This window comes from Dendrobates tinctorius, unplaced genomic scaffold (assembly GCF_039654945.1).
Source record: "Dendrobates tinctorius isolate UK_male_01 unplaced genomic scaffold, ASM3965494v1 ptg000015l, whole genome shotgun sequence".
In the NCBI taxonomy this organism is placed as follows: Eukaryota; Metazoa; Chordata; class Amphibia; order Anura; family Dendrobatidae; genus Dendrobates; species Dendrobates tinctorius.
Window position 1 is genome coordinate 30,454,004 of NW_027361683.1, and position 21,649 is coordinate 30,475,652.

At 48.6% G+C, this 21,649-nt stretch overlaps 1 protein-coding gene across 8 annotated transcripts in view; it reads right to left on the bottom strand.

The window, feature by feature from the left end:
• HNRNPR (heterogeneous nuclear ribonucleoprotein R) overlaps window positions 1-21,649 on the bottom strand; it is a 191,487-nt gene that overhangs the window by 105,683 nt on the left and 64,155 nt on the right. For all 8 annotated transcript variants that reach the window (XR_012227396.1, XR_012227398.1, XR_012227392.1 and 5 more), the window contains exons 7-8: window positions 20,838-20,987; window positions 12,457-12,578 (exon numbers count right to left, since the gene is read on the bottom strand). Coding sequence is in view for 5 of the 8 variants with exons in the window: in XM_073563270.1 (XP_073419371.1) it covers window positions 12,457-12,578; window positions 20,838-20,987 (272 nt within the window). In the remaining 3 variants the exon portion in view is untranslated. The remainder of the gene's footprint in view (window positions 1-12,456; window positions 12,579-20,837; window positions 20,988-21,649) is intronic.

The window sequence follows — 21,649 nt, forward strand, 5'->3', positions numbered from 1 at the left end:
CAACATTCTGCAGCCCAGATATGCAATGAGATTATGTGAAAAGCCCGGACAACCCCTTTAAGCACAACAGATAAAAGTGTGACTCCATATAGGACATGAGGGATAAAAGGCAGTACAGCAGACTTGACAATGCTATGAGAGGAGGAGAGCTGACTGAAGGGTTAGTAATGTGACACAGCTAAACATAGCTGTGCAGCCCCATCCCCCGCAGCGATCTTGTATAAACGTGTTACATGGTTAGTCAAATCTCCAAGCATCTTCTAATAATGTAAGAGGTTAGAGTAGAAGATCAGAGCTATTTCATTACATTTCACACACAGAGAAACCTAAGCTATTGTGGGGGGGGGGGGGGGGGGGGGGTGTTGTTGCCTGTGTATGATTGGTCAAGTCATACAGGGCGAAAAAGCACTACATGCCCCCAGTGCACTGCAAACTATCGGATTACATCCACTTGGACTTATCAAAAGTTGACTCATTAGGACATGAATACTGCTATTAACTCCACAATGGAGAGGCAAATTAAAAAGAAATTAAAAAAGGTATCTGAACAGATTTTTGCTACGCCATCTGAAAACAGCATGACGTAGAAGTAGAGACATCGATTGTAGCAACGTGTCATTTACTGCGTTGCCTGCTGCGGGATTGATGAAGAAAAAAAAAATCACCGTTTTATCAGGTGCAGATCAACGTTTGGGGTCGGGTCTCCACGAATGTGTTGTGACTGAACAGCTGATTATCGGCAGCACTCCAGGTAACCGATGCAGCTATTCGGTAAGTGCTATAGGTATTAGGATAAGCTCTTATCCAAAGCTATTCGATCAACCCCACTAATAATCCCTACAGCATGCGGTGTTCAGATTACATAGCAAAAACCTGCTGACAGTCACTTTAAGCCATAGACAACACCTGCTTAGATTATGTGACACATTATCGATGCATCTTAAGGCCTGTTTCACACTTCCGTTTTTTCAAATCCGTCAAAATCCGTTGTTTTCCGTAAAAAAACGGATCCGCCATTTTTTGCAGGATCCGTTTTTTTGTCCCATAGACTTCCATTACGGTTACCGCGGATCCGTCAAAAAAACGGATCCGTTTTTAAAAAAACGGATCCGTTTGCATCAGTTTCCGTCAAAAAAACGGAAACGGATCCGTTTGGCGGACACAAAAACGGAAGTGTGAAACAGGCCTTATACTCCTCTTTTGGCCCCACATATCAAATTTTTCCAATTAAAAAGTAGTAAAACCAAAGAGAATGATTTGAAGAAAAAAAAAAAAAAAAAAAAAAATCATAAATTAACTATAAACAGCAATTTACTGCATACAAATCTTAATTTTAAGTATGCATTGGCTTTTGCAGTTTTGATATGTTAATGATGCTACCTTTTCCAAAAATCTTAAGGGTATGTGCATACAGAATTTTTTTTTTTGGTTTTACCAAATAAAACGCTTAAAAAACACGCTTAAAAGAAGCATCCCATTCATTTTAATGAATTCTGCACTTTTTGTGCATATTGATGCTTTTTTCCCGCGAAAAAGATGGATTTTTGGTTCTTACCGTAAAATCTCTTTCGCCTTCATTGGGGGACACAGAATACCATGGGTGTATGCTGCTGCTGCTAGGAGGCTGACACTATGCAAAAACAAGAAAATTAGCTCCTCCCCGGCAGTATACACCCACCGACAGGCACCAAGCACCTCAGTTGGTGAAAAAGCAGTAGGAGAAGCAACGAGAAAAAAAAACTCGAACCATATGTACCAACCCAACAAGGGACTCTAAGACCCAACACGGTACAACTTAAACAGGGAGGGTGCTGTGTCCCCCAATGAAGGCTCCAAGAAAGATTTTACGGTAAGAACCAAAAATCCATCTTTCTTTATCGCCTTATTGGGGGGACACAGAATACCATGGGACGTCCCAAAGCAGTCCCAAGGGTGGGAACAGCAAAAAGGAACGAAAGTAACTGAAAGGCTCAGGTCGGCCGGTGAGCCACCGCCGCCTGCAGAACCTTCCTACCAACCACAGCATCAGACGAAGCCTGGGTATGAACCCTGTAGAACCTCGTGAAGGTGTGCAAAGATGACCAGGTTGCAGCCTTGCAAATTTGCATGGCCGAGGCCTGGTGACGAGCAGCCCACGAAGCCGCCACAGCCCGGGTAGAATGAGCTCTTACTCCCGGAGGGGGCCGCTTTTCCTGAAGACGATACGCTTCCAGAATGGTAGAACGAATCCAGCGAGCGATCGTGGATTTGGAAGCCGGAAGGCCCTTCTGGCGACCTTCAGAGATGATCAGCAAGGAATCGGACAGACGAAAGGAAGAGGTCCTGGCAAGATAGACACGCAGGGCTCTAACTACGTCCAGTTTGTGGAGAGACTTCTCAAGAGGATGAGATGGAGCTGGACAAAAAGAAGGAAGGACGATATCCTCATTGATATGGAAAGCGGAAACCACCTTTGGAAGAAAAGAAGGAACGGGCCTGAGGACGGCTTTGTCCTGATGGAGAATGAGGTAAGGGGAACGACATGACAAGGCCGCCAATTCAGAAACTCTTCTGATGGATGAAATGGCGATCAAAAAGGTGACCTTCCAAGAGAGAAGGGACAAAGGAATGTCCTGGAGAGGCTCGAACGGCGCCTTCTGGAGCGCGCTAAGGACAAGGTTGAGATCCCACGGGTCTATTGGCGAATGATGAGGGGGAGCCACGTGGGAAACCCCTTGTAGAAAGGTCTTGACCTGTGGTAGAGAAGCTAGCTCTCTTTGGAAGAGGATAGAGAGAGCGGAAACCTGGCCCTTGAGCATACTGAGGGACAGACCCGCGTCTAACCCAGCCTGAAGAAACCCTAGGATAGACGGGATAGAAAAAGACATTGGAAAGACTCTTATCATCGCACCAACGGAAAAAAGCCTTCCAGTACCTATAGTAAATGCGGGAAGAGGCTGGTTTCCTGGCTCTGATCATAGTTTGAATAACCTGACTGGACAGACCTGATTCCTTCAGAATTGCGGTCTCAACGGCCATGCCGTCAAACTCAGAGACTGAGAATTCTCGTGGTAAAGGGGGCCTTGCGAGAGAAGGTCTGGACGGTCCGGAAGCCTCCAGGGAACGTCCGCGAGCATGTTGACCAGTTCCGCGTACCAAGGCCGTCTTCTCCAATCTGGAGCGACTAGAATCACTGGTACGCCTTCCGATTTTATCTTTTTGACCACCCGAGGGATCAATGCCAGAGGCGGGAACAGATACGGAAGTTGAAACTGGGACCACGGAGTCACCAGTGCGTCGCATGCGACGGCTAGAGGGTCCCTGGACCTGGCTACGAACTGCGGCACCTTGTGGTTCATCCGAGATGCCATGAGATCGACATCCGGGGTGCCCCAACGGTCGCATATCTGAGAGAAAACCGCGGGGTGCAGGGACCATTCTCCGGACGCTAGGCCCTGGCTACTCAGAAAGTCGGCCGCCCAATTTTCCACCCCTGGAATATGGACGGCGGAGATCGTCGGAACGTAATGTTCTGCCCAGCGGAATATCTTGGCCACTTCTGACATTACTTGTTTGCTGCGCGTGCCCCCCTGATGGTTTATGTACGCCACGGCCGTGGCGTTGTCCGACTGAATACGGACCGGCTTGCCGGAGAGGAGGGGCTGCCAGTGAAGAAGGGCCAGGAAAATTGCCCTGATCTCCAAAAGATTGATTGGAAGGAGAGACTCCTGTGGCTTCCAGCGGCCTTGGGCCGCTTTCTGATGGAACACGGCTCCCCATCCTAGAAGGCTCGCATCGGTGGTGATGATTCGCCACTGAGGCGGAAGGAAGGACCTCCCTTGGAGAACTGACGCTGGCCGTAGCCACCAAGTGAGAGACTGCCTCACTCTGAGAGGAAGCCGAATAGGACGGTCCAAGGACCTTGTGGTCTTGTCCCAGGCTGAAAGCAGAGACAGCTGGAGGGGGCGAAGGTGAAACTGCGCAAAGGGCACTGCTTCCATGGAGGCCACCATCTTCCCCAGGACCTTCATGCAGAACCGAATGGGAGCAGGCCTCTTGAGAGTTCTGATGCCCTTGGATAGAGTTGTAAATTTTTCCTTTGGAAGAAAAACACGGGCTAGCTCCGTGTCGAATTCCATACCCAGAAAGGTCAGACGCTGGGTGGGGATCAGAATGGACTTCTCCTTGTTGACCAGCCAACCTAGGCGGCTGAGAGTGTCCAGGGTTATCTGAAGGCTCCGGAGACAGTCCTGGCGAGACGAACCCTTGATCAAAAGATCGTCCAGATAAGGGATGATGAGGATCCCTCTGGAGCGAAGGATGGCCATGACGGTCGCCATCACCTTCGTGAAAACCCGGGGCGCTGAAGCCAGGCCGAAAGGAAGAGCTGTGAACTGAAAGTGGTCTCCCTGAAACGCAAATCGAAGATACTTCTGATGTTGCACACATATTGGAATGTGCAGATAGGCATCCCGAATGTCCACCGAGCAGAGAAATTCCCCGGGCTCCATGGAAGCAATCACCGACCGAAGAGACTCCATCCTGAAATGAAGAATCTTCACGTGGCGATTGAGCAATTTGAGGTCCAGAATAGGACGAAGAGAGCAGTCTTTCTTCGGGACTACAAAGAGATTGGAGTAGAACCCGGAAAACCGTTCGTCTGAGGGAACGGGAACAATGACTCCGGCGGAAAGAAGGGAGGAAATGGCCTGCAGAAAACCCGGAATCTGGACCCGCTGTCGCGGAGGCCGAGACCGGAAAAACCGTCTGTTCGGGAGTGAAGCAAATTCGATTTTGTAACCGGATGCGACGAGTTCTCTGACCCAAGCATCGTCTACAACGGACAGCCAAGCATCCGCGAAAAAGGAAAGTCTGCCGCCCACCCTGGAAGAAATTCCAGGTGGGGGTGACCCGTCACTTAGAAGAAAATCTGCCGGAATTGGCTCCTGCAGATCTGGAATATTGTCCTCTAGATCTCCAGCGAGGAGCGGGTTTGTAGGAAGGTTTCCTCTGATCCCGCTCCCTGGTGGCAGGCGGCCGATCCTGTTGAGTGGCTCTCTCCGTGGCAGAGAAGGGACGAAAGGGCCTGAATGGTCGAAACCCCCTTCTGTTGAAGGGACGTTTTGGTTGAGACTGGGGAAGCGAAGTACTTTTACCTCCAGTGGCATCGGAAATTATCTGATCCAGCTTTGCTCCAAAGAGCCTAGAGCCATGGAATGGCAGATTGGTAAGCGACTTTTTCGAAGTAGTGTCCGCATTCCATGACTTTAGCCAAAGGACTCGGCGTACAGCTACTATGTTGCTGTTAGCCCTTGCTACGCAGCCGGCCGCATCCAAGGAGGCGGCCAAAAGTTATTTTCCCGCCTGGTTAATCTGATCTGCAAGATCTGCCAATTCGTCTTGAGGAGCTGACGCTAAGATGCCTCTGCGAAGAATTTTTGCCCAAGCGGAAACGACCTTCGCCACCCAGGCAGATGCGAAAATAGGGCAGAGAGAGGCGCCAGATGCCTCAAAGATAGACTTAGCCAGAGATTCAATCTGCCTGTCAGTAGGATCTTTGAGCGATGCCCCGTCTGGCAGAGAGAGCACCGTTTTAGAGGCTATCCGGGATACTGGAGGATCTACCTCTGGAGCCTTGGACCACTTTGAGAGCAGTTCTGCGTCAAAGGGGTACAGAACGTCCAAATACTTGCGGCCTGAGAAACGTTGCTCAGGGCGCTCCCAGTGTTTGGATAAGGTAGTATCGAAATCGTTGTGATTGGGAAAGGTTCGGGACGGAGGTCTGGCTCGTCTAAGGAGAACCGAGCTTTCCTGAGCAGGAGCCTCATCCTGTTTAAGTTTTAGTGTTTGGAAGATAGCTGCAATAAGACTATCGACCATGTCCCGCGTTTTAGAAACGCTGTTCCCCTCTGAGCTAGCTTCCGAATGAGAATCATCGCCTGACTGAAGGCTGTCATCCGAGGGAGGAGAAGGAGGCCTGGGAGCGGAAGGGCCCTGCGAGCTCGAAGACGAAGTGGACAGAGCCCGCTTCCTAGAAGTCCTTCCCTGTCTGTCTCTCTGAAGGTCGCGGTCAGGTGCGGACGACACACCCCGAGAGGTGGTCGGGGCAGAGGTGGCTGAGGATAGCTGAGGTAATCGTTCTAAGACCTGGACCAGCAACTGTGATACAATGTCACAGTCTGTTTCTGACTTGACAAAAGTAACGGCCCACTCCGGGGGGAGAGAGGAGGGAAGAGCGCCCTCCGCCCGGGACTCTGTGCGTTCCTGAGATGCTGACATATTGGAAGGACTGCAGGGGGGGCAGAATGGGGACGACTGACCCGATGCCCACTTCTTTTTACAGCGCGCACAGGCGTAATAGGTAGCGGTGGGCCTGAAGCAGAGATCTCCTGAAGGGTTGGGCATAAGTGAACTGCACTGAATGGCCGCAGAAATTAGGGAATAACTGCCGAGGAGAGCTAATCCCTGTCCCAGAGCCGAGCCTACCGAGATTCTGTGCGAGCAGCAGAAGAAACGCCGAAGTGTCCCCCAAGCAGCGCAGGAAGGAGTGAAAAACCAGGAAATCCTTGTGCTGGAAGATGGGGGTGGAGCTTAGCGGCTGCGCCGTGATTGGCTAACAGCGACGGAGAGGGCATGACAGAAAGGGGAGGCTGGCATCTCAAAGAGAAAGAAGCCCTGTGATGGGCTAGAAAAGGCGCGCTGAACAGAGCGTGCTCAGGAAGGGAGGAGGGAGCAGAGAAATTCCCCTCGCTGAGGTGAAAGTGAAAGTGACGGCGCCGCAACCCCATGCCTACCCCGACATACCGCGCTCAGGAAGCAATATGACAGCGGTCCCCTGCTTGCGACGCTGCTGCGGTGAGTGAAGGGATCCCCAGAGTCTCCCTGACTAGAAAAGGGGAAGGGAAGGGACGCAAATAGCTGTGTGAGCGCGCGGCAGGCAGAAAGGGCGGGAGATTCAAAAACTGTGGACCTGTAATCCCAAGGTCCAACTTCTCCCATGCACTGAAGCCTATGCGGGGCCGGAGGGAACGTACAGGCACTTACCTGACGTCCCTGAAGAGGATGACCACAGGGGCCCACGGGGAAACGGCAGGCTGCTGGGGGGAAGGGCGTCCTCTGTACCCGCATCCTGCAGAAGACGGCTTGAACCACCTGCGATCGCCGTCTTCCTCTCAGCCCTGTCCCGAGAGAGGGGTGAGGAGGGGGATTCGGCAAGGACCAGCCACCTGTCCACAACCCTTATCACCGGAAGGTGATAGGGTAAAGTCCTGCCTGCGGTACTGAGAGTTGCGATGTGGGTGACACCACACTGCTCGCTCAGCCGCATGATATAGGAAATCAGGGTGATAAGTATACCCTGTTTCCCAACGGAAAAAACCTAAAAGATAAAAGAAGAAAGGATTAAAAAGTTCAAACTAAACCCTGAAAGGAAAAATTGGAGTAATAACTGCGGATCTGGGGAGATCCCGGTCCGCCTCCTACAGACACTAAGCACAAACTGAGGTGCTTGGTGCCTGTCGGTGGGTGTATACTGCCGGGGAGGAGCTAATTTTCTTGTTTTTGCATAGTGTCAGCCTCCTAGCAGCAGCAGCATACACCCATGGTATTCTGTGTCCCCCAATAAGGCGATAAAGAAAAACGCATTGCGGAAAAAAATACAGCATGCTCATTAATTTTGCGGAAAATTCTGCATTTCTAGCTATTTTAAATGAGACTGGGACCGCTCCGGAAAAAAACGCACGTTTTTTTCAAAAAACGCGCTGAAAACGCGCCTTTTCTGGGAAGGAGTCCGGTTTTCTGCATACGTGTGCACATAACCTTAAAGTGAAGGAGTCATCAGAAAATACTCAGGTATCACCAGCTCAAAAATTGCGCAGCTTTTGCTTTTATTTCATCTTTGCTGCTACCCTGAACATTCATATCTAGCCATCTTTTGTTTGTATTTTTTAAAGCACCACTCCAGCTTTTTTTTTTTTTTTTTTTTTTTATCAGCCATGGCGTGGCACTGAAAATGCAAGTCCCCTTCCCCTGGACATATACTAACCCTCCGGCTACTTGACCATTTTTCGGTGCCTCTCCGGTCCCTCAGCGCCATCTTGTGACAGCAGTTTCTGACTGGCCAGAAGTCAGAAGCTACTTCACAAGATCTCACTACTACATCTCTTTGAGAGCCAGAACAAGGCCTAAATGAGGCTCCCATAGACTTGTACTGAAAAGTGATCTCTGCAAAACTCCAGAGCTGCAGGCAGGTCATTTTTCGAGGTAGAAGGACTGCAGCGAAAAAAGAGATGAAAACGATGAAAGAAGAGCATGACAGAGTAACTTACACTTACAGCACCCCTCCAGCAGTGCAATAAAAATAAAACAAAGCTGGAGTGGTGCTTTAAATCTGCCACATAAGGGCCTCTTTATGGTCTTTACCAAGGGGTAATTTATCACAGGTTAATCATGCAGAGCAGCCTAGAGAATTCTATAAACCATGAGTTTGGTACAAAGCCATAAAACAGCACTAAATATAAAGACCCAAATCTATGGCGCATTTTAAAAAAAATAATAAAACAAACCCACAATACACTGTGGGAGAAGTGGGAAAAAAATAAGAGCAAAAGTCGCCACTTCTGACCTGATGAAAGGTTCTCTTTAACCCCTTTAATGAACAAAAGGTACTTTTGATTTTGCATTTTCATTTTTTGCTCCCTTTCTTCCCAGAGCCATAATTTTTTTTTTTGTGGTCAAAATAGCCACGAGGGCTTTTTTTTTTTGCGGGACAAGTTGTAATTTTGAACGACACCATTGGTTTTAATATATCGTGTACAGGAAAAAAAAATTTGTGCGGTGAAATTGCAAAAAAAAAAAAAGTGCAATTGCTCAATTGTTTTTTTTTTTTCTTCACCATGTTCACTAAATGCTAAGATTGACCTGCCATTAAGATTCTCCAGGTCATTACGAGTTCATACACACCAAACATGTCTAGGTTCTTTTTTATCTAAATGGTGAGAAAAATTCCAAAGTTTGTTAAAAAAAAAAAAAAAAAAAAAAGTGCCATTTTCCGATACCCGTAGCGTCTCCATTTTTCGTGATCTTGGGTCGGGTGAGGGCTTGTTTTTTGCGTCCCTAACATTTTTATGATACCATTTTGGTGTGGATATGATCTTTTGATCGCCCGTTAGTGCATTTTAATGCAATGTTGCAACAATGAAAAAATGTAGTTCTGGCGTTTTGATTTTTCATGTTACGCGGTTAAGCGATCGGGTTAATTCTTTTTTTATTATTGATAAATCGGGCGATTCTGAACACGGCGATACCGAATATGTGTGTTTGATTTTTTTATTGTTTAATTTTGAATGGGGAGAAAGGGGGGTGATTTGAACACACATTCTATTCTATCTATACACACACACATACACTGCTCAAAAAAATAAAGGGAACACTAGGATACCACATCATAGATATTATTGAATGAAATATCGCAGCTGCAAATCTTTATTCATTATATAGTGGCATGCGATGAGAACAAGAAAACAAAAATGACCAATGTAAATCAAAGTTAACATCCCATGGATGTCTGGATTTGGAAGAATACTCAAAATCAAAGTGGAAAATCAAATTACAGGCTGATCCAACTTCAGTGGAAATGCCTCAAGAAAAGGAAATGATGCTCAGTAGTATGTGTAGCCTCCACGTGCCCGTCTGACCTCCCTACGACACCTGGGCATGCCCCTGATGAGTCGGCGAATGTTGTCATGAGGTATCTCCTCCCAGACCTGGACTAAAGCATCCGCCAACTCCTGGACAGTCTGTGGTGCTACGTGACGTTGGTGGATGGAGCGAGACATGATGTCCCAGATGTGTTCCATCGGATTCAGGCCTGCAGAACTGCTGACACACCACAGCCACATGAGGTATGGGATTCTCCTGCATTAGGAGGAACCCAGGGCCAACTGCACCAGCATATGGTCTCACAAGGAGTCTGAGGATCTCATCTCAGTACCCTAATGGAAGTCAGGCTACCTCTGGCGAGCACATGGAGGGCTGTGCGGCCCTCCAAAGAAGTGCCACGCCACACCATTACGGATCCACTGCCAAACCGGTCATGCTGAAGGATGTTGCAGGCAGATAGCTCTACACGGCGTCTCCAGACTCTGTCACGTCTGTCACGTGCTCAGTGTGAACCTGCTTTCATCTGTGAAGAGCACAGGGTGCCAGTGGCGAATTTGCCTATCCTGGTGTTCTGTGGCAAATGCCAAGCGTCCTGCACAGTGTTGGGCTGAGAGCACAACCCCTATCTGTGGACGTCAGGCACTCAGACCATCCTCATGGAGTTGGTTTCTAACCGTTTGTGCAGACACATGAACATTTGTGGTCTGCTGGAGGTCATTTTGCAGGGATCTGGCAGTGCTCCTCCTGTTCCTCCTTGTACAAAGGCTGAGGTAGCGGTCCTACTGCTGGCTTGTTGCCCTCCTACAGCCCCCTCCACGTCTCCTGGTGTACTGGCCTGTCTCCTGGTAGCGCCTCCAGCCTCTGGACACTGCGCTGACAGACAGCAAACCATCTTGCCACAGCTTGCATTGGTGTGCCATCCTGGATGAGCTGCACTACCTGAAACACTTGTTTGGGTTGTAGAATCCGTCTCATGCTACCACCAGTGTGAAAGCACAACCAACATTCAAAAGTGACCAAAACATCAGCCAGAATGCATTGGTACTGAGATGAGATCTGTGGTCCCCACCTGCAGAACCACTCCTTATTGAGTGTGTCTTGATAATTGCCAATAATTTCCATCTGTTGTCTATTCCATTTGCACAACAGCATGTGAAATTGATTGTTAATCAGTGTTGCTTTTTAAGTGGACAGTTTGATTTCACAGAAGTTATATTCTGCTTAAGTGTTCCCAGCGGCATTCATCTGGTTAACAGTTGCAAGTGGATCGCGATTCCACCTGCAACTGTTAAAAGGCGCATGTCAGCTGTTCATAACAACTGACATGTACCAAAAAAGATCTGGGCTCAGCGCCGGAGCCCACAAAGGGACGAAGTCCAACATTGGCGTACTATTATGCCCGATGTCAGAAAGGGGTAAAAGAGGATGGCCCATACTTTATATGTCTCTTTCATGTAACCAAATCTATAGATAAGCACTAGACAAAATACCTTCCACTGCCAAATTGTTATCTTATCCAAGCTGCTCTTCTGGTCAAATGATCTTTGGCTGAGAATTTCCTGGCATCCTGTGATGTTATGTCAGATTCTCCCTCCGTTCCAGGCTTTGAAACCTGTCGGGGTTTGCAGTCAGCAGAGCTTGCTATTTCTGTCATTGCTGCCAGCTCTTCTTTGCATCTGTATGTATACAGCAGGGTGTATATACATTGCTGTATACCATGTGTAATGTATATACAACCTGTTGTATTTTCTTCATAAGATGAATACATTCAGATCTCTCCCCCCCATCTATGTCAGTGAGTGGGAGTAGTGAATAATCTTTATTGGCAGGGCTGGTGTAATGGTGCTTTGTGCATTACTTCTATTCTCTGCAGTGCAGTACAGGAGGTCACACATGCTATGTGTGAGATGAGGGGTGGGTGGGGTTTAGGAGCAGATACAGATCTGTGTTCACTGCTGGCTTACAGCCCAGCATAAGAAAGGATGGGAAATGTAGTAATAAGGGAGCAGAAGATTCTGAAGTGGAAGAGGAACAGATCTGGTGCAGGGCACAGGAACTGAAGCAAAAAGGCATAAAACAGGAAACTTGACAGAAAATGTATATGTAGATATTTAAAGGCATTATCCTTATGAATTTATGATAAAACCCATAACCAGGATAAGGTAGTGGACAACCTCTTTAAGTAATCCTTTTATTGGTTGTTACACTTGTTTTTTTTTTTGTTTTTTTTACATTGTCAGTAATTTTTTTCTCTTCATATCAAGGTATGTATAAAAAAAAAAGCAGTAATTATTGCAATTTTCACACTTGCCATTGGGGATATTTTATACTCATACTTCCTACTCCTTCAGAAACAGTTTTCAGAAGGTTCATTATCATCACAGGCAAGACTACCATGAGAGGCAACGCCTCTATATACAGTAATGACACATGATCTACCATTCACTATAGGTGATGTCAAAGCTGACCCTAAAGTCCCCACTCTTCACAATTACCTTTTTACAAACTCATTAGATGCTTCAGTACAAAAGATAGGATCTGAGTCCATCTACTGCTGATTAAAGTACATTTCAATTTCATAACACAAGATGGACAAGCCTAGAATAGGCCTAACATAAAAACTGAAAGATTATTTTGTTTTATTTTCAATATAGATCGTAATAGTATTTCATTAAAGAATATATATATTATATATATACACACACACACATATACACACACACACATTTTTAAAACACAAAAAACTGATGGAAACAATAGGTCATTATCTGATGACTCATTCCCTTTGAGAATTGTAGAGCTACCTAAAATACTCACAAAGTACCACGAGATGCCTGTCGTGCAGCCTGTCGCTCTTTTCTCTTCTTATCTGGGGGTTTTGCTAGTACTATTTCAATGTCTTCACCCTCCAGGTCAGTTCCATTCATTTCATCCATAGCCTGCCCAGAAGCAAGGACATTTACAGACTTTAGCAAACTACCGTATGTAGCTAAAATCACAGACAGCATACAATAGTCAAAAAGGTTGTTTTTTTTGGAGGGACATTACTACTGAATGTTCTATCTATAGCGTAGGTCATCAATATTTGATCATTGGGTTTGACTTCCAGTGTGCTTAGTGTGTGTTTTCTAGGTCAGTAAGATGTTAGCAATAAATAAAAAAATAAAATACAAACTACCGTATTTTTCGGACTATAAGACGCACTTTTTTCCTCCAAAAATTTTAGGCGGAGAGGGATGCGTCTTATAGTCCGGAGGTACCTGCTGGGGCTGCGGATTGGGGAGGAGGGGGAGCGGCAGCGACGGAGCAGCGGGTCAGCAGTTGCGGCTAACCCCTGTGCCCACTGTTAAAGTGAAATGAAAACTCACTGCTCCCCATGCTCATAGTCCCTCCCCCACCTCTATGCCCTGAAGCCAGTATCAAGAGGTGGAGGGGACTATGGGTGTGGGGAGCAGTGAATATTTATTTATCTTTAATAGCAGGCATACTGCTGGCCGCAGCCGCCGACATTCTGCAGCTGCTGGGCAATCACTGCTCTCCATTCCCATGGGCTGCCATGATGTAATCATGAAGGATGCCAAAGCATATACACAACATCAATCGAGTCATTTAATTAAGCTGTTGCGAATTATGGCAGCAATTAGTTAATCAGCAGTAAACAAATCAAGCTCTGGTAAATGCTATTGCAGGCTGATGCTCATGAGCTTGTATGGACATCAGAACCCGACATAGGTCATACTATTAACACACACGTCAGGAAGAGATTAATATTTCCAGCAGTATATTCTGTGTAAGGATATGTTCAGTAGCTCCCTCGGCACTTACGGTACATCCAAAACCTCAAACCAGATTCGGGTGTATGCGCTGATGGGGCCATCCACTAGAATTATGCAGATGGGGGTCATAATATGAACTGACAGACATCATTTGGCATTTTGGTGCCCACCTCAACTATATGTATGTTTGGTGTTTGAGAGGGTACTACAAAATATGTGGTTTACTTAATTAGATTGCATACTTATGCTATTAAGAGTTTAAAATGGGTCTTCCCCATCCCATCCCCAAGATCCTATCCCAATATGTAGTAGGTGTAATATTAGCAAATACTTCAAATTAGAAAACAGGATTTTTTGGGTTGCTTACCGTAAAATCTGTTTCTCGGAGCCTTCATTGGGGGACACAGAGACCATGGGACACAGAGACCATGGGTGTATGCTGCTGCCACTAGGAGGCTGACACTATGCACAAAAAAGTTAGCTCCTCCTCCGCCGTATACACCCCACCGACCGGCAGGAAATTCCTCAGTTAGTGAGAAAGCAGTAGGAGAAGTAACGGAATAGATTGAAAACAGAACGAACAACTCAACTGTAACCAATCAACAAACATAAGAACAGGAGTTGTAGAACATGGGAGGGTGCTGTGTCCCCCAATGAAGGCTCCGAGAAACAGATTTTACGGTAAGCAACCCAAAAAATCCTGTTTTCTCGTTCGCCTTATTGGGGGACACAGAGACCATGGGACGTCCCAAAGCAGTCCCTGGGGTGGGAAACAAACTTCCATCAGGCCAGTGGACTCACCACCGCGGCCTGCAGAATCCTTCTACCTAGGCTGGCATCCACCGAAGCATAGGTGTGGACCCTGTAGAATTTCACAAAAGTGTGAACCGAAGACCACGTTGCAGCTTTGCAAAGCTGCAGCGCGGAAGCTCTGTGGCGCACCGCCCAGGAGGCACCCACCGCCCGGGTAGAGTGCGCTCTGATCCCTGAAGGAGCTGCACGATGCTTGACCCGGTATGCCTCCAAAATTGCCGATCTGATCCATCGAGCAATAGTGGCCTTTGAGGCTGGGTGACCTTTCCTTGCACCGTCTGGAATGATAAACAGAGAGTCTGACCTCCGCAAGGAAGATGTCCTGGCTAGATAGACTCTCAATGCCCTGACCAGGTCCAGCTTGTTCAAGGATCGCTCCCGAGGATGAGCTGGGCTCGGGCAGAAGGATGGCAGAACAATGTCCTCATTGAGGTGAAACGAAGATACCACCTTCGGAAGGAAAGAGGGCGGAGGCCGCAGAACTACCTTGTCCTGATGAAGTACCAAGAAGGGAGAGCGGCAAGAAAGGGCCGCTAATTCCGACACCCGTCGGATGGAAGTAATGGCCACCAGAAAGGCCACCTTCCAAGAAAGGAGGGCAGGGAAACATCCCTGAGAGGTTCAAAAGGAGGACCTTGCAGAACCCCAAGAACGAAATTAAGATCCCAAGGATCCACGGGCGCTCGGTACGGAGGAACCGTGTGAGCCACACCCTGAAGAAAGGTTTTGACCTGGGGCCGGGAGGCCAGCGTCTTCTGAAATAAAATGGACAGTGCCGAAACTTGACCCTTAAGGAACTGAGAGCAAGCCCCGCATCCAGCCCTGTCTGAAGAAACGCCAGAACAGAAGGAAGCGAAAAAACCATGGCCGCAATGTCATTGGCCTCACACCAGGAGAAATAGGCTTTCCAAGTACGGTAATAGATCTTGGAAGAGGAAGGCTTTCTGGCGCGGATCATGGTATGAATCACTCGATCAGAGAATCCTGCCCGTTTCAAAACCTCGGTCTCAACAGCCACGCCGTTAAATTGAGCGACCGAGAATTGGGGTGGCAAATTGGGCCTTGCGACAGCAGATCTGCCCTGTCGGGAAGCTTCCAGGGGGCGTCCGCGAGAAGGTTGACAATGTCCGCGAAGCAAGACCTTCTGGGCCAATTCGGGGTGATGAGGACGACTGGAATCCCTTCTGCCTTGATTTTCTTCAACAGCTTGGGAAGAAGAGGCAAGGGAGGGAACAGGTAGGGGAGCTCGAACTGTGACCAAGAAACGGCCAGAGCGTCGGCGCCCCCTGCCAGGGGGTCCCGAGACCTGGACACGAATTCTGGTACCTTCCTTTTGAGGAGAGACGCCATGAGGTCTACGTCCGGGGTTCCCCACCGACGGCAGAGCAGATGAAACACCTCCGGATGTAGGGACCACTCCCCTGCCGCGAGACCCTCGCAGCTTAGAAAATCGGCGGCCCAGTTGTCCACGCCGGGAATGTGAACCGCGGAAATTGTTGGAACAAAGGTCTCTGCCCATTGAAGAATTCTGGACACTTCCGCCAGGGCTGAGACACTCCGTGTCCCCCCTTGTCGGTTGATATACGCCACCGCTGTGGCATTGTCTGTTTGAATCCTGACAGGCAGGCCCTTGAGGCGCCGTTCCCAGTGGACGAGAGCCAGAAGGATCGCTCGTATCTCTAGGACATTGATCTGCAGCGCTGATTCCTGAGTCGACCATCGACCCTGAACAGTGTGATTGCGGAACACTGCACCCCAGCCGATGAGGCTGGAGTCCGTTGTGACAATCTGGGAAGAAAGGACCGCCCCGAGAGAATGAGGGGAGACGTCAACCACCAGTTGAGAGACCGCTTGATCCGGCATGAAAGACGAACCGGACGATCCAGAGACAGAGCCGACCTGTTCCACCTGGACAAAATGGCCTGCTGGAGGGGCCTGGCGTGAAAACTGGGCAAAGGGAACTGCCTCTATTGCTGCCACCATCTTCCCCAGAGTCCTCATGGCTGTCCTGAGAGATGAAAACCGTGCGATCTGTAGTGATCGGACGCCCTGCTGCAGGGAAAGAATCTTGTCTTGTGGGAGAAATACCCTTGACTGACGAGTGTCGAAAAGAAGGCCCAGAAACACAAGGCGTTGAGTAGGGATCAGACAGGACTTTTCCGGTTGACGATCCACCCAAAACTGGACAGGGTGTCTAGAACGATCGCCACACTTAGGCGGGCCTGATGAAAGGAGGGAGCCTTGATCAGAATATCGTCGAGATACGGAAAAAGAACAAGACCTCTGATCCTCAACAAGGCCATCAACGCCGCCATAATCTTCGTGAAGACCCTGGGTGCGGTGGCGAGCCCGAAAGGGAGCGCGACGAACTGATAATGTTCGTGGTGAATCGCAAACCACAGGAACTTCGGATGTCCGGGAAATATGGGCACGTGTAGATAGACATCCAAGATGCCTATGGAACACATGAATTCCTGCTCCTCCATGGAGGCAATCACCGAGCGAACCGACTCCATCCGGAAGTGGCGGAGGCGAACTCTCTTGTTGAGTAACTTGAGATCCAAGATGGGTCGAACCGCCCCGTCCTTTTTCGGCACCACAAACAGGTTTAAATAAAACCCTGTGAATCGTTCCGATTCGGGAACGGGCACAATCACCCCGGAGCTGAGGAGAGAGGCGATGGCCGAACCGAACCCCGGGATCAAGGCAGGATCCCGTGGCGGACGGGATTGGAAGAAGCGATCCCGTGGAAGAGAAACGAACTCTATTTTGTATCCTGTCGATACAACCTCTCTGACCCAAGCGTCCTCTACTGAGGCGAACCAGACGTCGCTGAAGAAAAGAAGTCGACCTCCCAATTGGAAGGGACCCACGGAAGACCGATGATAGTCATGCGGACGTAGACCGTCCAGATCTAGATCTGGGTGGTCTTCCCTGGGAAGAGTGGGACCGCCAGGACGGAGTGAGCCTGAAGGAGACCTTCTTTCTTTCCGGACGTGCTTGTGGCCTTTGCTGGTTGGAAGGGTTTTCCGCCGCATTGAAACGGCGGAAAGACCGAAAGGGACGGAACTGACGCCTTGGAGGAGGTCTGCGAGACTTGGATTGGGGGAGAAGAGAACTCGTACCTCCGGTAGCGTCCTTAATAATCTGGTCCAATTGGGACCCAAAGAGACGCACTCCTTGAAAAGGCAGATTAGTCAGACCTTTTAGAGGACAAGTCCGCCTGCCAGGCCTTGAGCCAAATTGTACGTCGGATTGCCACGATGTTGCTTGACGCCTGAACCGCGCAAGATGCGGCATCCAAGGAAGCAGAAAGCAGATAATCCCCCGCATGGGAAATCTGATTGGCGAGATCGGCCAAATGCTCCGGTTGTGCCTTATCCAGAATGCCCTGCCGAAGGTCCTCTGCCCAAGCGGATATAGCCTTTGCTGCCCAAGATGAAGCAAAGACTGGACATACCGCCACAGATGCCGCCTCGAAGGCAGACTTTGCTAGGGATTCTATGATTCTGTCATTAGAATCTTTTAGAGACGCTACACCCGACAGCGGAAGAACAGTATTATTAGAGAGTCTGGATACGGGAGGGTCCACTGAAGGAGAAGCGGCCCAGTTGTCCGTGAGCTCTTTAGCAAACGGATACAGCACGCCGAGACGCTTTCCTCTTTGAAAGCGTCTAGTCGGATCTTCCCTTTCCTTGGTAAAAATCTTCCCAAACTCGGAATGAAAGGGAAACACCCTGGAAGGTGTTTCCGCCCGTCTGAACGAAACCTCCTGATCTGAGGATTTCGCAGGGGCGTCAGTGATGTCGAAGGTATGGTAAATCGCGGCAATGAGGTTCTGCACCGTAACCTTCATGTTCGCATCCTGATCCGAATCCAGCTCTAAGACCCCTTCAGATTCCGAAAGCGCTTCACCTGACTCGGGAGAGGAGGCCCGAGAGGGAGACTGCTGGGGAGTATGGGGTGAGGTAGGGCGAGGAGAGGACTCCGCCTGGAGATCCTGCCTGGGTCTCTTGCGACTGACACTGGCTGGCTCAGATGGGACGTCCTGGGACGTGCTAGGTCCCGCAGAAGCTCCCAAGGGCAACTTATCCAGAACGGCTACTAGGGACCGAGACACCTTGGTGAGGTCTGCCACCGACTGTGATAGGGAGGAGGCCCAACCCGGCAAGGGGGGCTCACTCACCCCTGGGGCTATGGATGGCTCCTGAGCGGCGTCGGGCTGTGCAGGGGAGGGCCGAAGAGCGGGTACGATCAGCCGTAGGGATAGACATTGTGAAAAACCTGAGGTAGTGCCGGAAGGTTGGGGGACAGAGGGCGGAGAAGGGTCAGTCTGCCGTGCAGAACTACTCACGGTCCGGTGTCCCCAAAAGCGATGCTGCTCGACCTGTCCGGGGATGCAGATCAGGGAGAAGTCCGGCTGGCCGTCCCAAAGAGGCAAAAAGCTGCTTGCAGAAACTGCACAGGGGCTGGGGAGCCTCTCCAGCTGCGTCCGGCTGGCAGGCTGTGAAGATGGCGCCTGCCTGTAGAAAAGCGCGGGTCCCGGGGAAGGGCGGTCCTCGCAGGGTTAATAATTGCTGCCCTCTAGCCATATGCTGGGCAGGAGAGGGAAAGGCGGGGGGAGGGCCTGGGGAGAGCGGGAGTGAAGCCCGCTTAGTAGAAAGGGGCGGGGGGGCGTGGCCGCGACGCTGCGGTAGGCCCGAACACAAGCCGGGGCCTAAATTAGTTGCGGCGGCCGCCTGTCAGCAGGGGGTCGGCGCGGAAGACGCGTCGCAACACCGGGCCGCGTCCCTGCCCAGAACTGCTCGACCCCAGCGCTACCCCTGCCAAGATGGAAAAAAGGGGGAAGCACAGAACGAGGCCCGTGAAGACCCGGGGCCTGCATGGAAGCGGTGACCGTGGGGGGATGCGGGGCGTGCAGGGACCCTAACGTGGTCCCCCTGGCGACCGCTCCAAGAGAAAACGCCGGGGGAAGACTGACATACTCACCCAGGCAGGGGGCCTTACAATAAAGGTACCTGAAAATCCCACGCTGTCTGTCTCTATGAAATCCGCGCCTCATCCAACCTTCAGGCTCTGGTAGGCGAGATGGTGGGAGGCGGGGGGCAAGGACCGTCCGTGCGGCTGGCACCTACTTGTGCGAGGCTCCTGGTCCTGCTCCGGAGACCTATGAGGATACGGGGTGGCAGTACACGCCGTACTCATAGTCTCTTTGTGGGAGTACGGATGTGACTGTTCACTCCGTATCCCTCCGGAACCTGCAAAGAAACGACGCACACTGAGGTAGATATGGGTCTAATAAAAGACCCGTGTCCACCTCCTACTGACACTAAGCTAAACTGAGGAATTTCCTGCCGGTCGGTGGGGTGTATACGGCGGAGGAGGAGCTAACTTTTTTGTGCATAGTGTCAGCCTCCTAGTGGCAGCAGCATACACCCATGGTCTCTGTGTCCCATGGTCTCTGTGTCCCCCAATAAGGCGAACGAGAAATGTAGTATAGTTTTCTTCTATGTTGCTTGCCACATGTGCAGGCATTACAAAACCTTCAATATCCATGGTTAAGATCACTAGCAACTAACAGTGGACATAACCATGAAAATCTATGGTCCTGCAATGCCTGCACATGAGGAAAGAGACAAAGCAAGTACGAAAAACCATACCACATTTCTTTTTTTAAATTCGTTATTATTAAACATCAGGACACAAAGAATGTAGAACATACACAATGGCTTATGATAACAAGCATTAGACATAGCACACGTTTCTGTCCATTGTAAAATATAATACAAAGAAATTGCACACTCTTATAGACAAGGAAATATGTACATATCCTTCCAAGCATATGTAAAGGATAATTGCTTATGCATTTTCCAGCATGTATATCAAACCAATTTCACAAACCTTGTCATATCATGCAACAGTAAAACCTAACTAAAGTTCCTAAACTACAACTACCACTACATCAACTAGTGTCTACTATTTCTACACCCTGGTTTCCTATATCGTATTGTGTCGCATGTGATGCCTCAGCCTTGCAAAGTGAGTTGACCATACCACATTTCTAATTGCAGGTGCTTGCTAATATTATTACACATACTACATATTGGGATAGGATCTTGGGAGATGGGAATACTCCTTTAAACGTTATAGTCAAATATCACAATTACATACCCTTGTTGAAGACCATCAAGTGAAAATTGCAGAATATACGCTAACAAGTCTCCAACTATAGCTTATAGCTGGGCATATTTTCTTAGATTATTGAATTAAGAAAGAAGAACATGAACAGGGTTGTAATAACTATAAGTATAGCTAGAAAGAAAGTCTATTTTTTTTTTCCACCAGAAACCACATCATTTGGCCGGGGTCAGACTTGGGAGAAACTGACGAGTCTAGTACGTCAATACTCGGCACTGACGCCGGCACTCGGGAGTGCAGAGTGTGGCTGCATGTATTTCTATGCAGCCGCATGCTTCGCTCCCGAGTACCAGTTATTAAGATGCAAGACTTAGAGTTTCTCGCATGTGTGATCCCAGCCTTTTTGTGCATGTACTATGGTAATATTTTCTTTGTTTGAAAAAAGTTTGATAAAACGGATACCCTTCTCACCCTAACTGCTGAATCCCTCTCTTCAAAGTGTACAAAAGCATAATCTTTCAGTTTCTTCACCCGCTCCAACTTTCCAAATACTGCAAATGACTTTTCTAATATCTCCTCTGTTACTGTAGAAGACAAGTTTCTAACAAAAAGTACTTTAACCTAAAATGACAAAAGAGAGATAACAGATAAATTTAAGAAAACAAAAACAAATGATGAACGACCGGCACCAGTACGAACTTATACTCCTGTCTATATTACCTTTATATATACACTGCTCACACAAAAGATGCCTTAGTTAATGGTAGCATCCCATGACTTTATTCACAGACCCCTCTAAGGGTGTAAAAAAAAAAAAAAAAAAAATCATAAGGCGGCGACTATTCTTACAAGTGTAAAAAAACATACGTGGTCCACTGGATTCCATCTAGTTTGATATTAGAAAAAAAAGCTACAACATACTGAAGCACATCATCCTACAAAAAAACAAAAAGGAACAATAGCTCACAAAAAGTAAGCTGAGTCAAGGTAATTAAGATAAAATATACAAATCTTTCTGGATCAAAAACTCACAAAATATGGGCGTAAATTGCCCCAGATACAAAACAGGACAAGAATAGAAGGGGTGAAGGAACCAGGCAGCACTGGCCATACTGAATCTCTCATACTCATATATAGTGTATGAAAATATGCACTGAGCACAACAAATATATAAGCCAACCTCCAGGAGACAGGATACAAACAAGCTTAAATCCTAAACCAGTCCATGTGGACAAATCAGTATATATAGCTAACAGTACCCATAACTGCCAGAGACTAAAGTG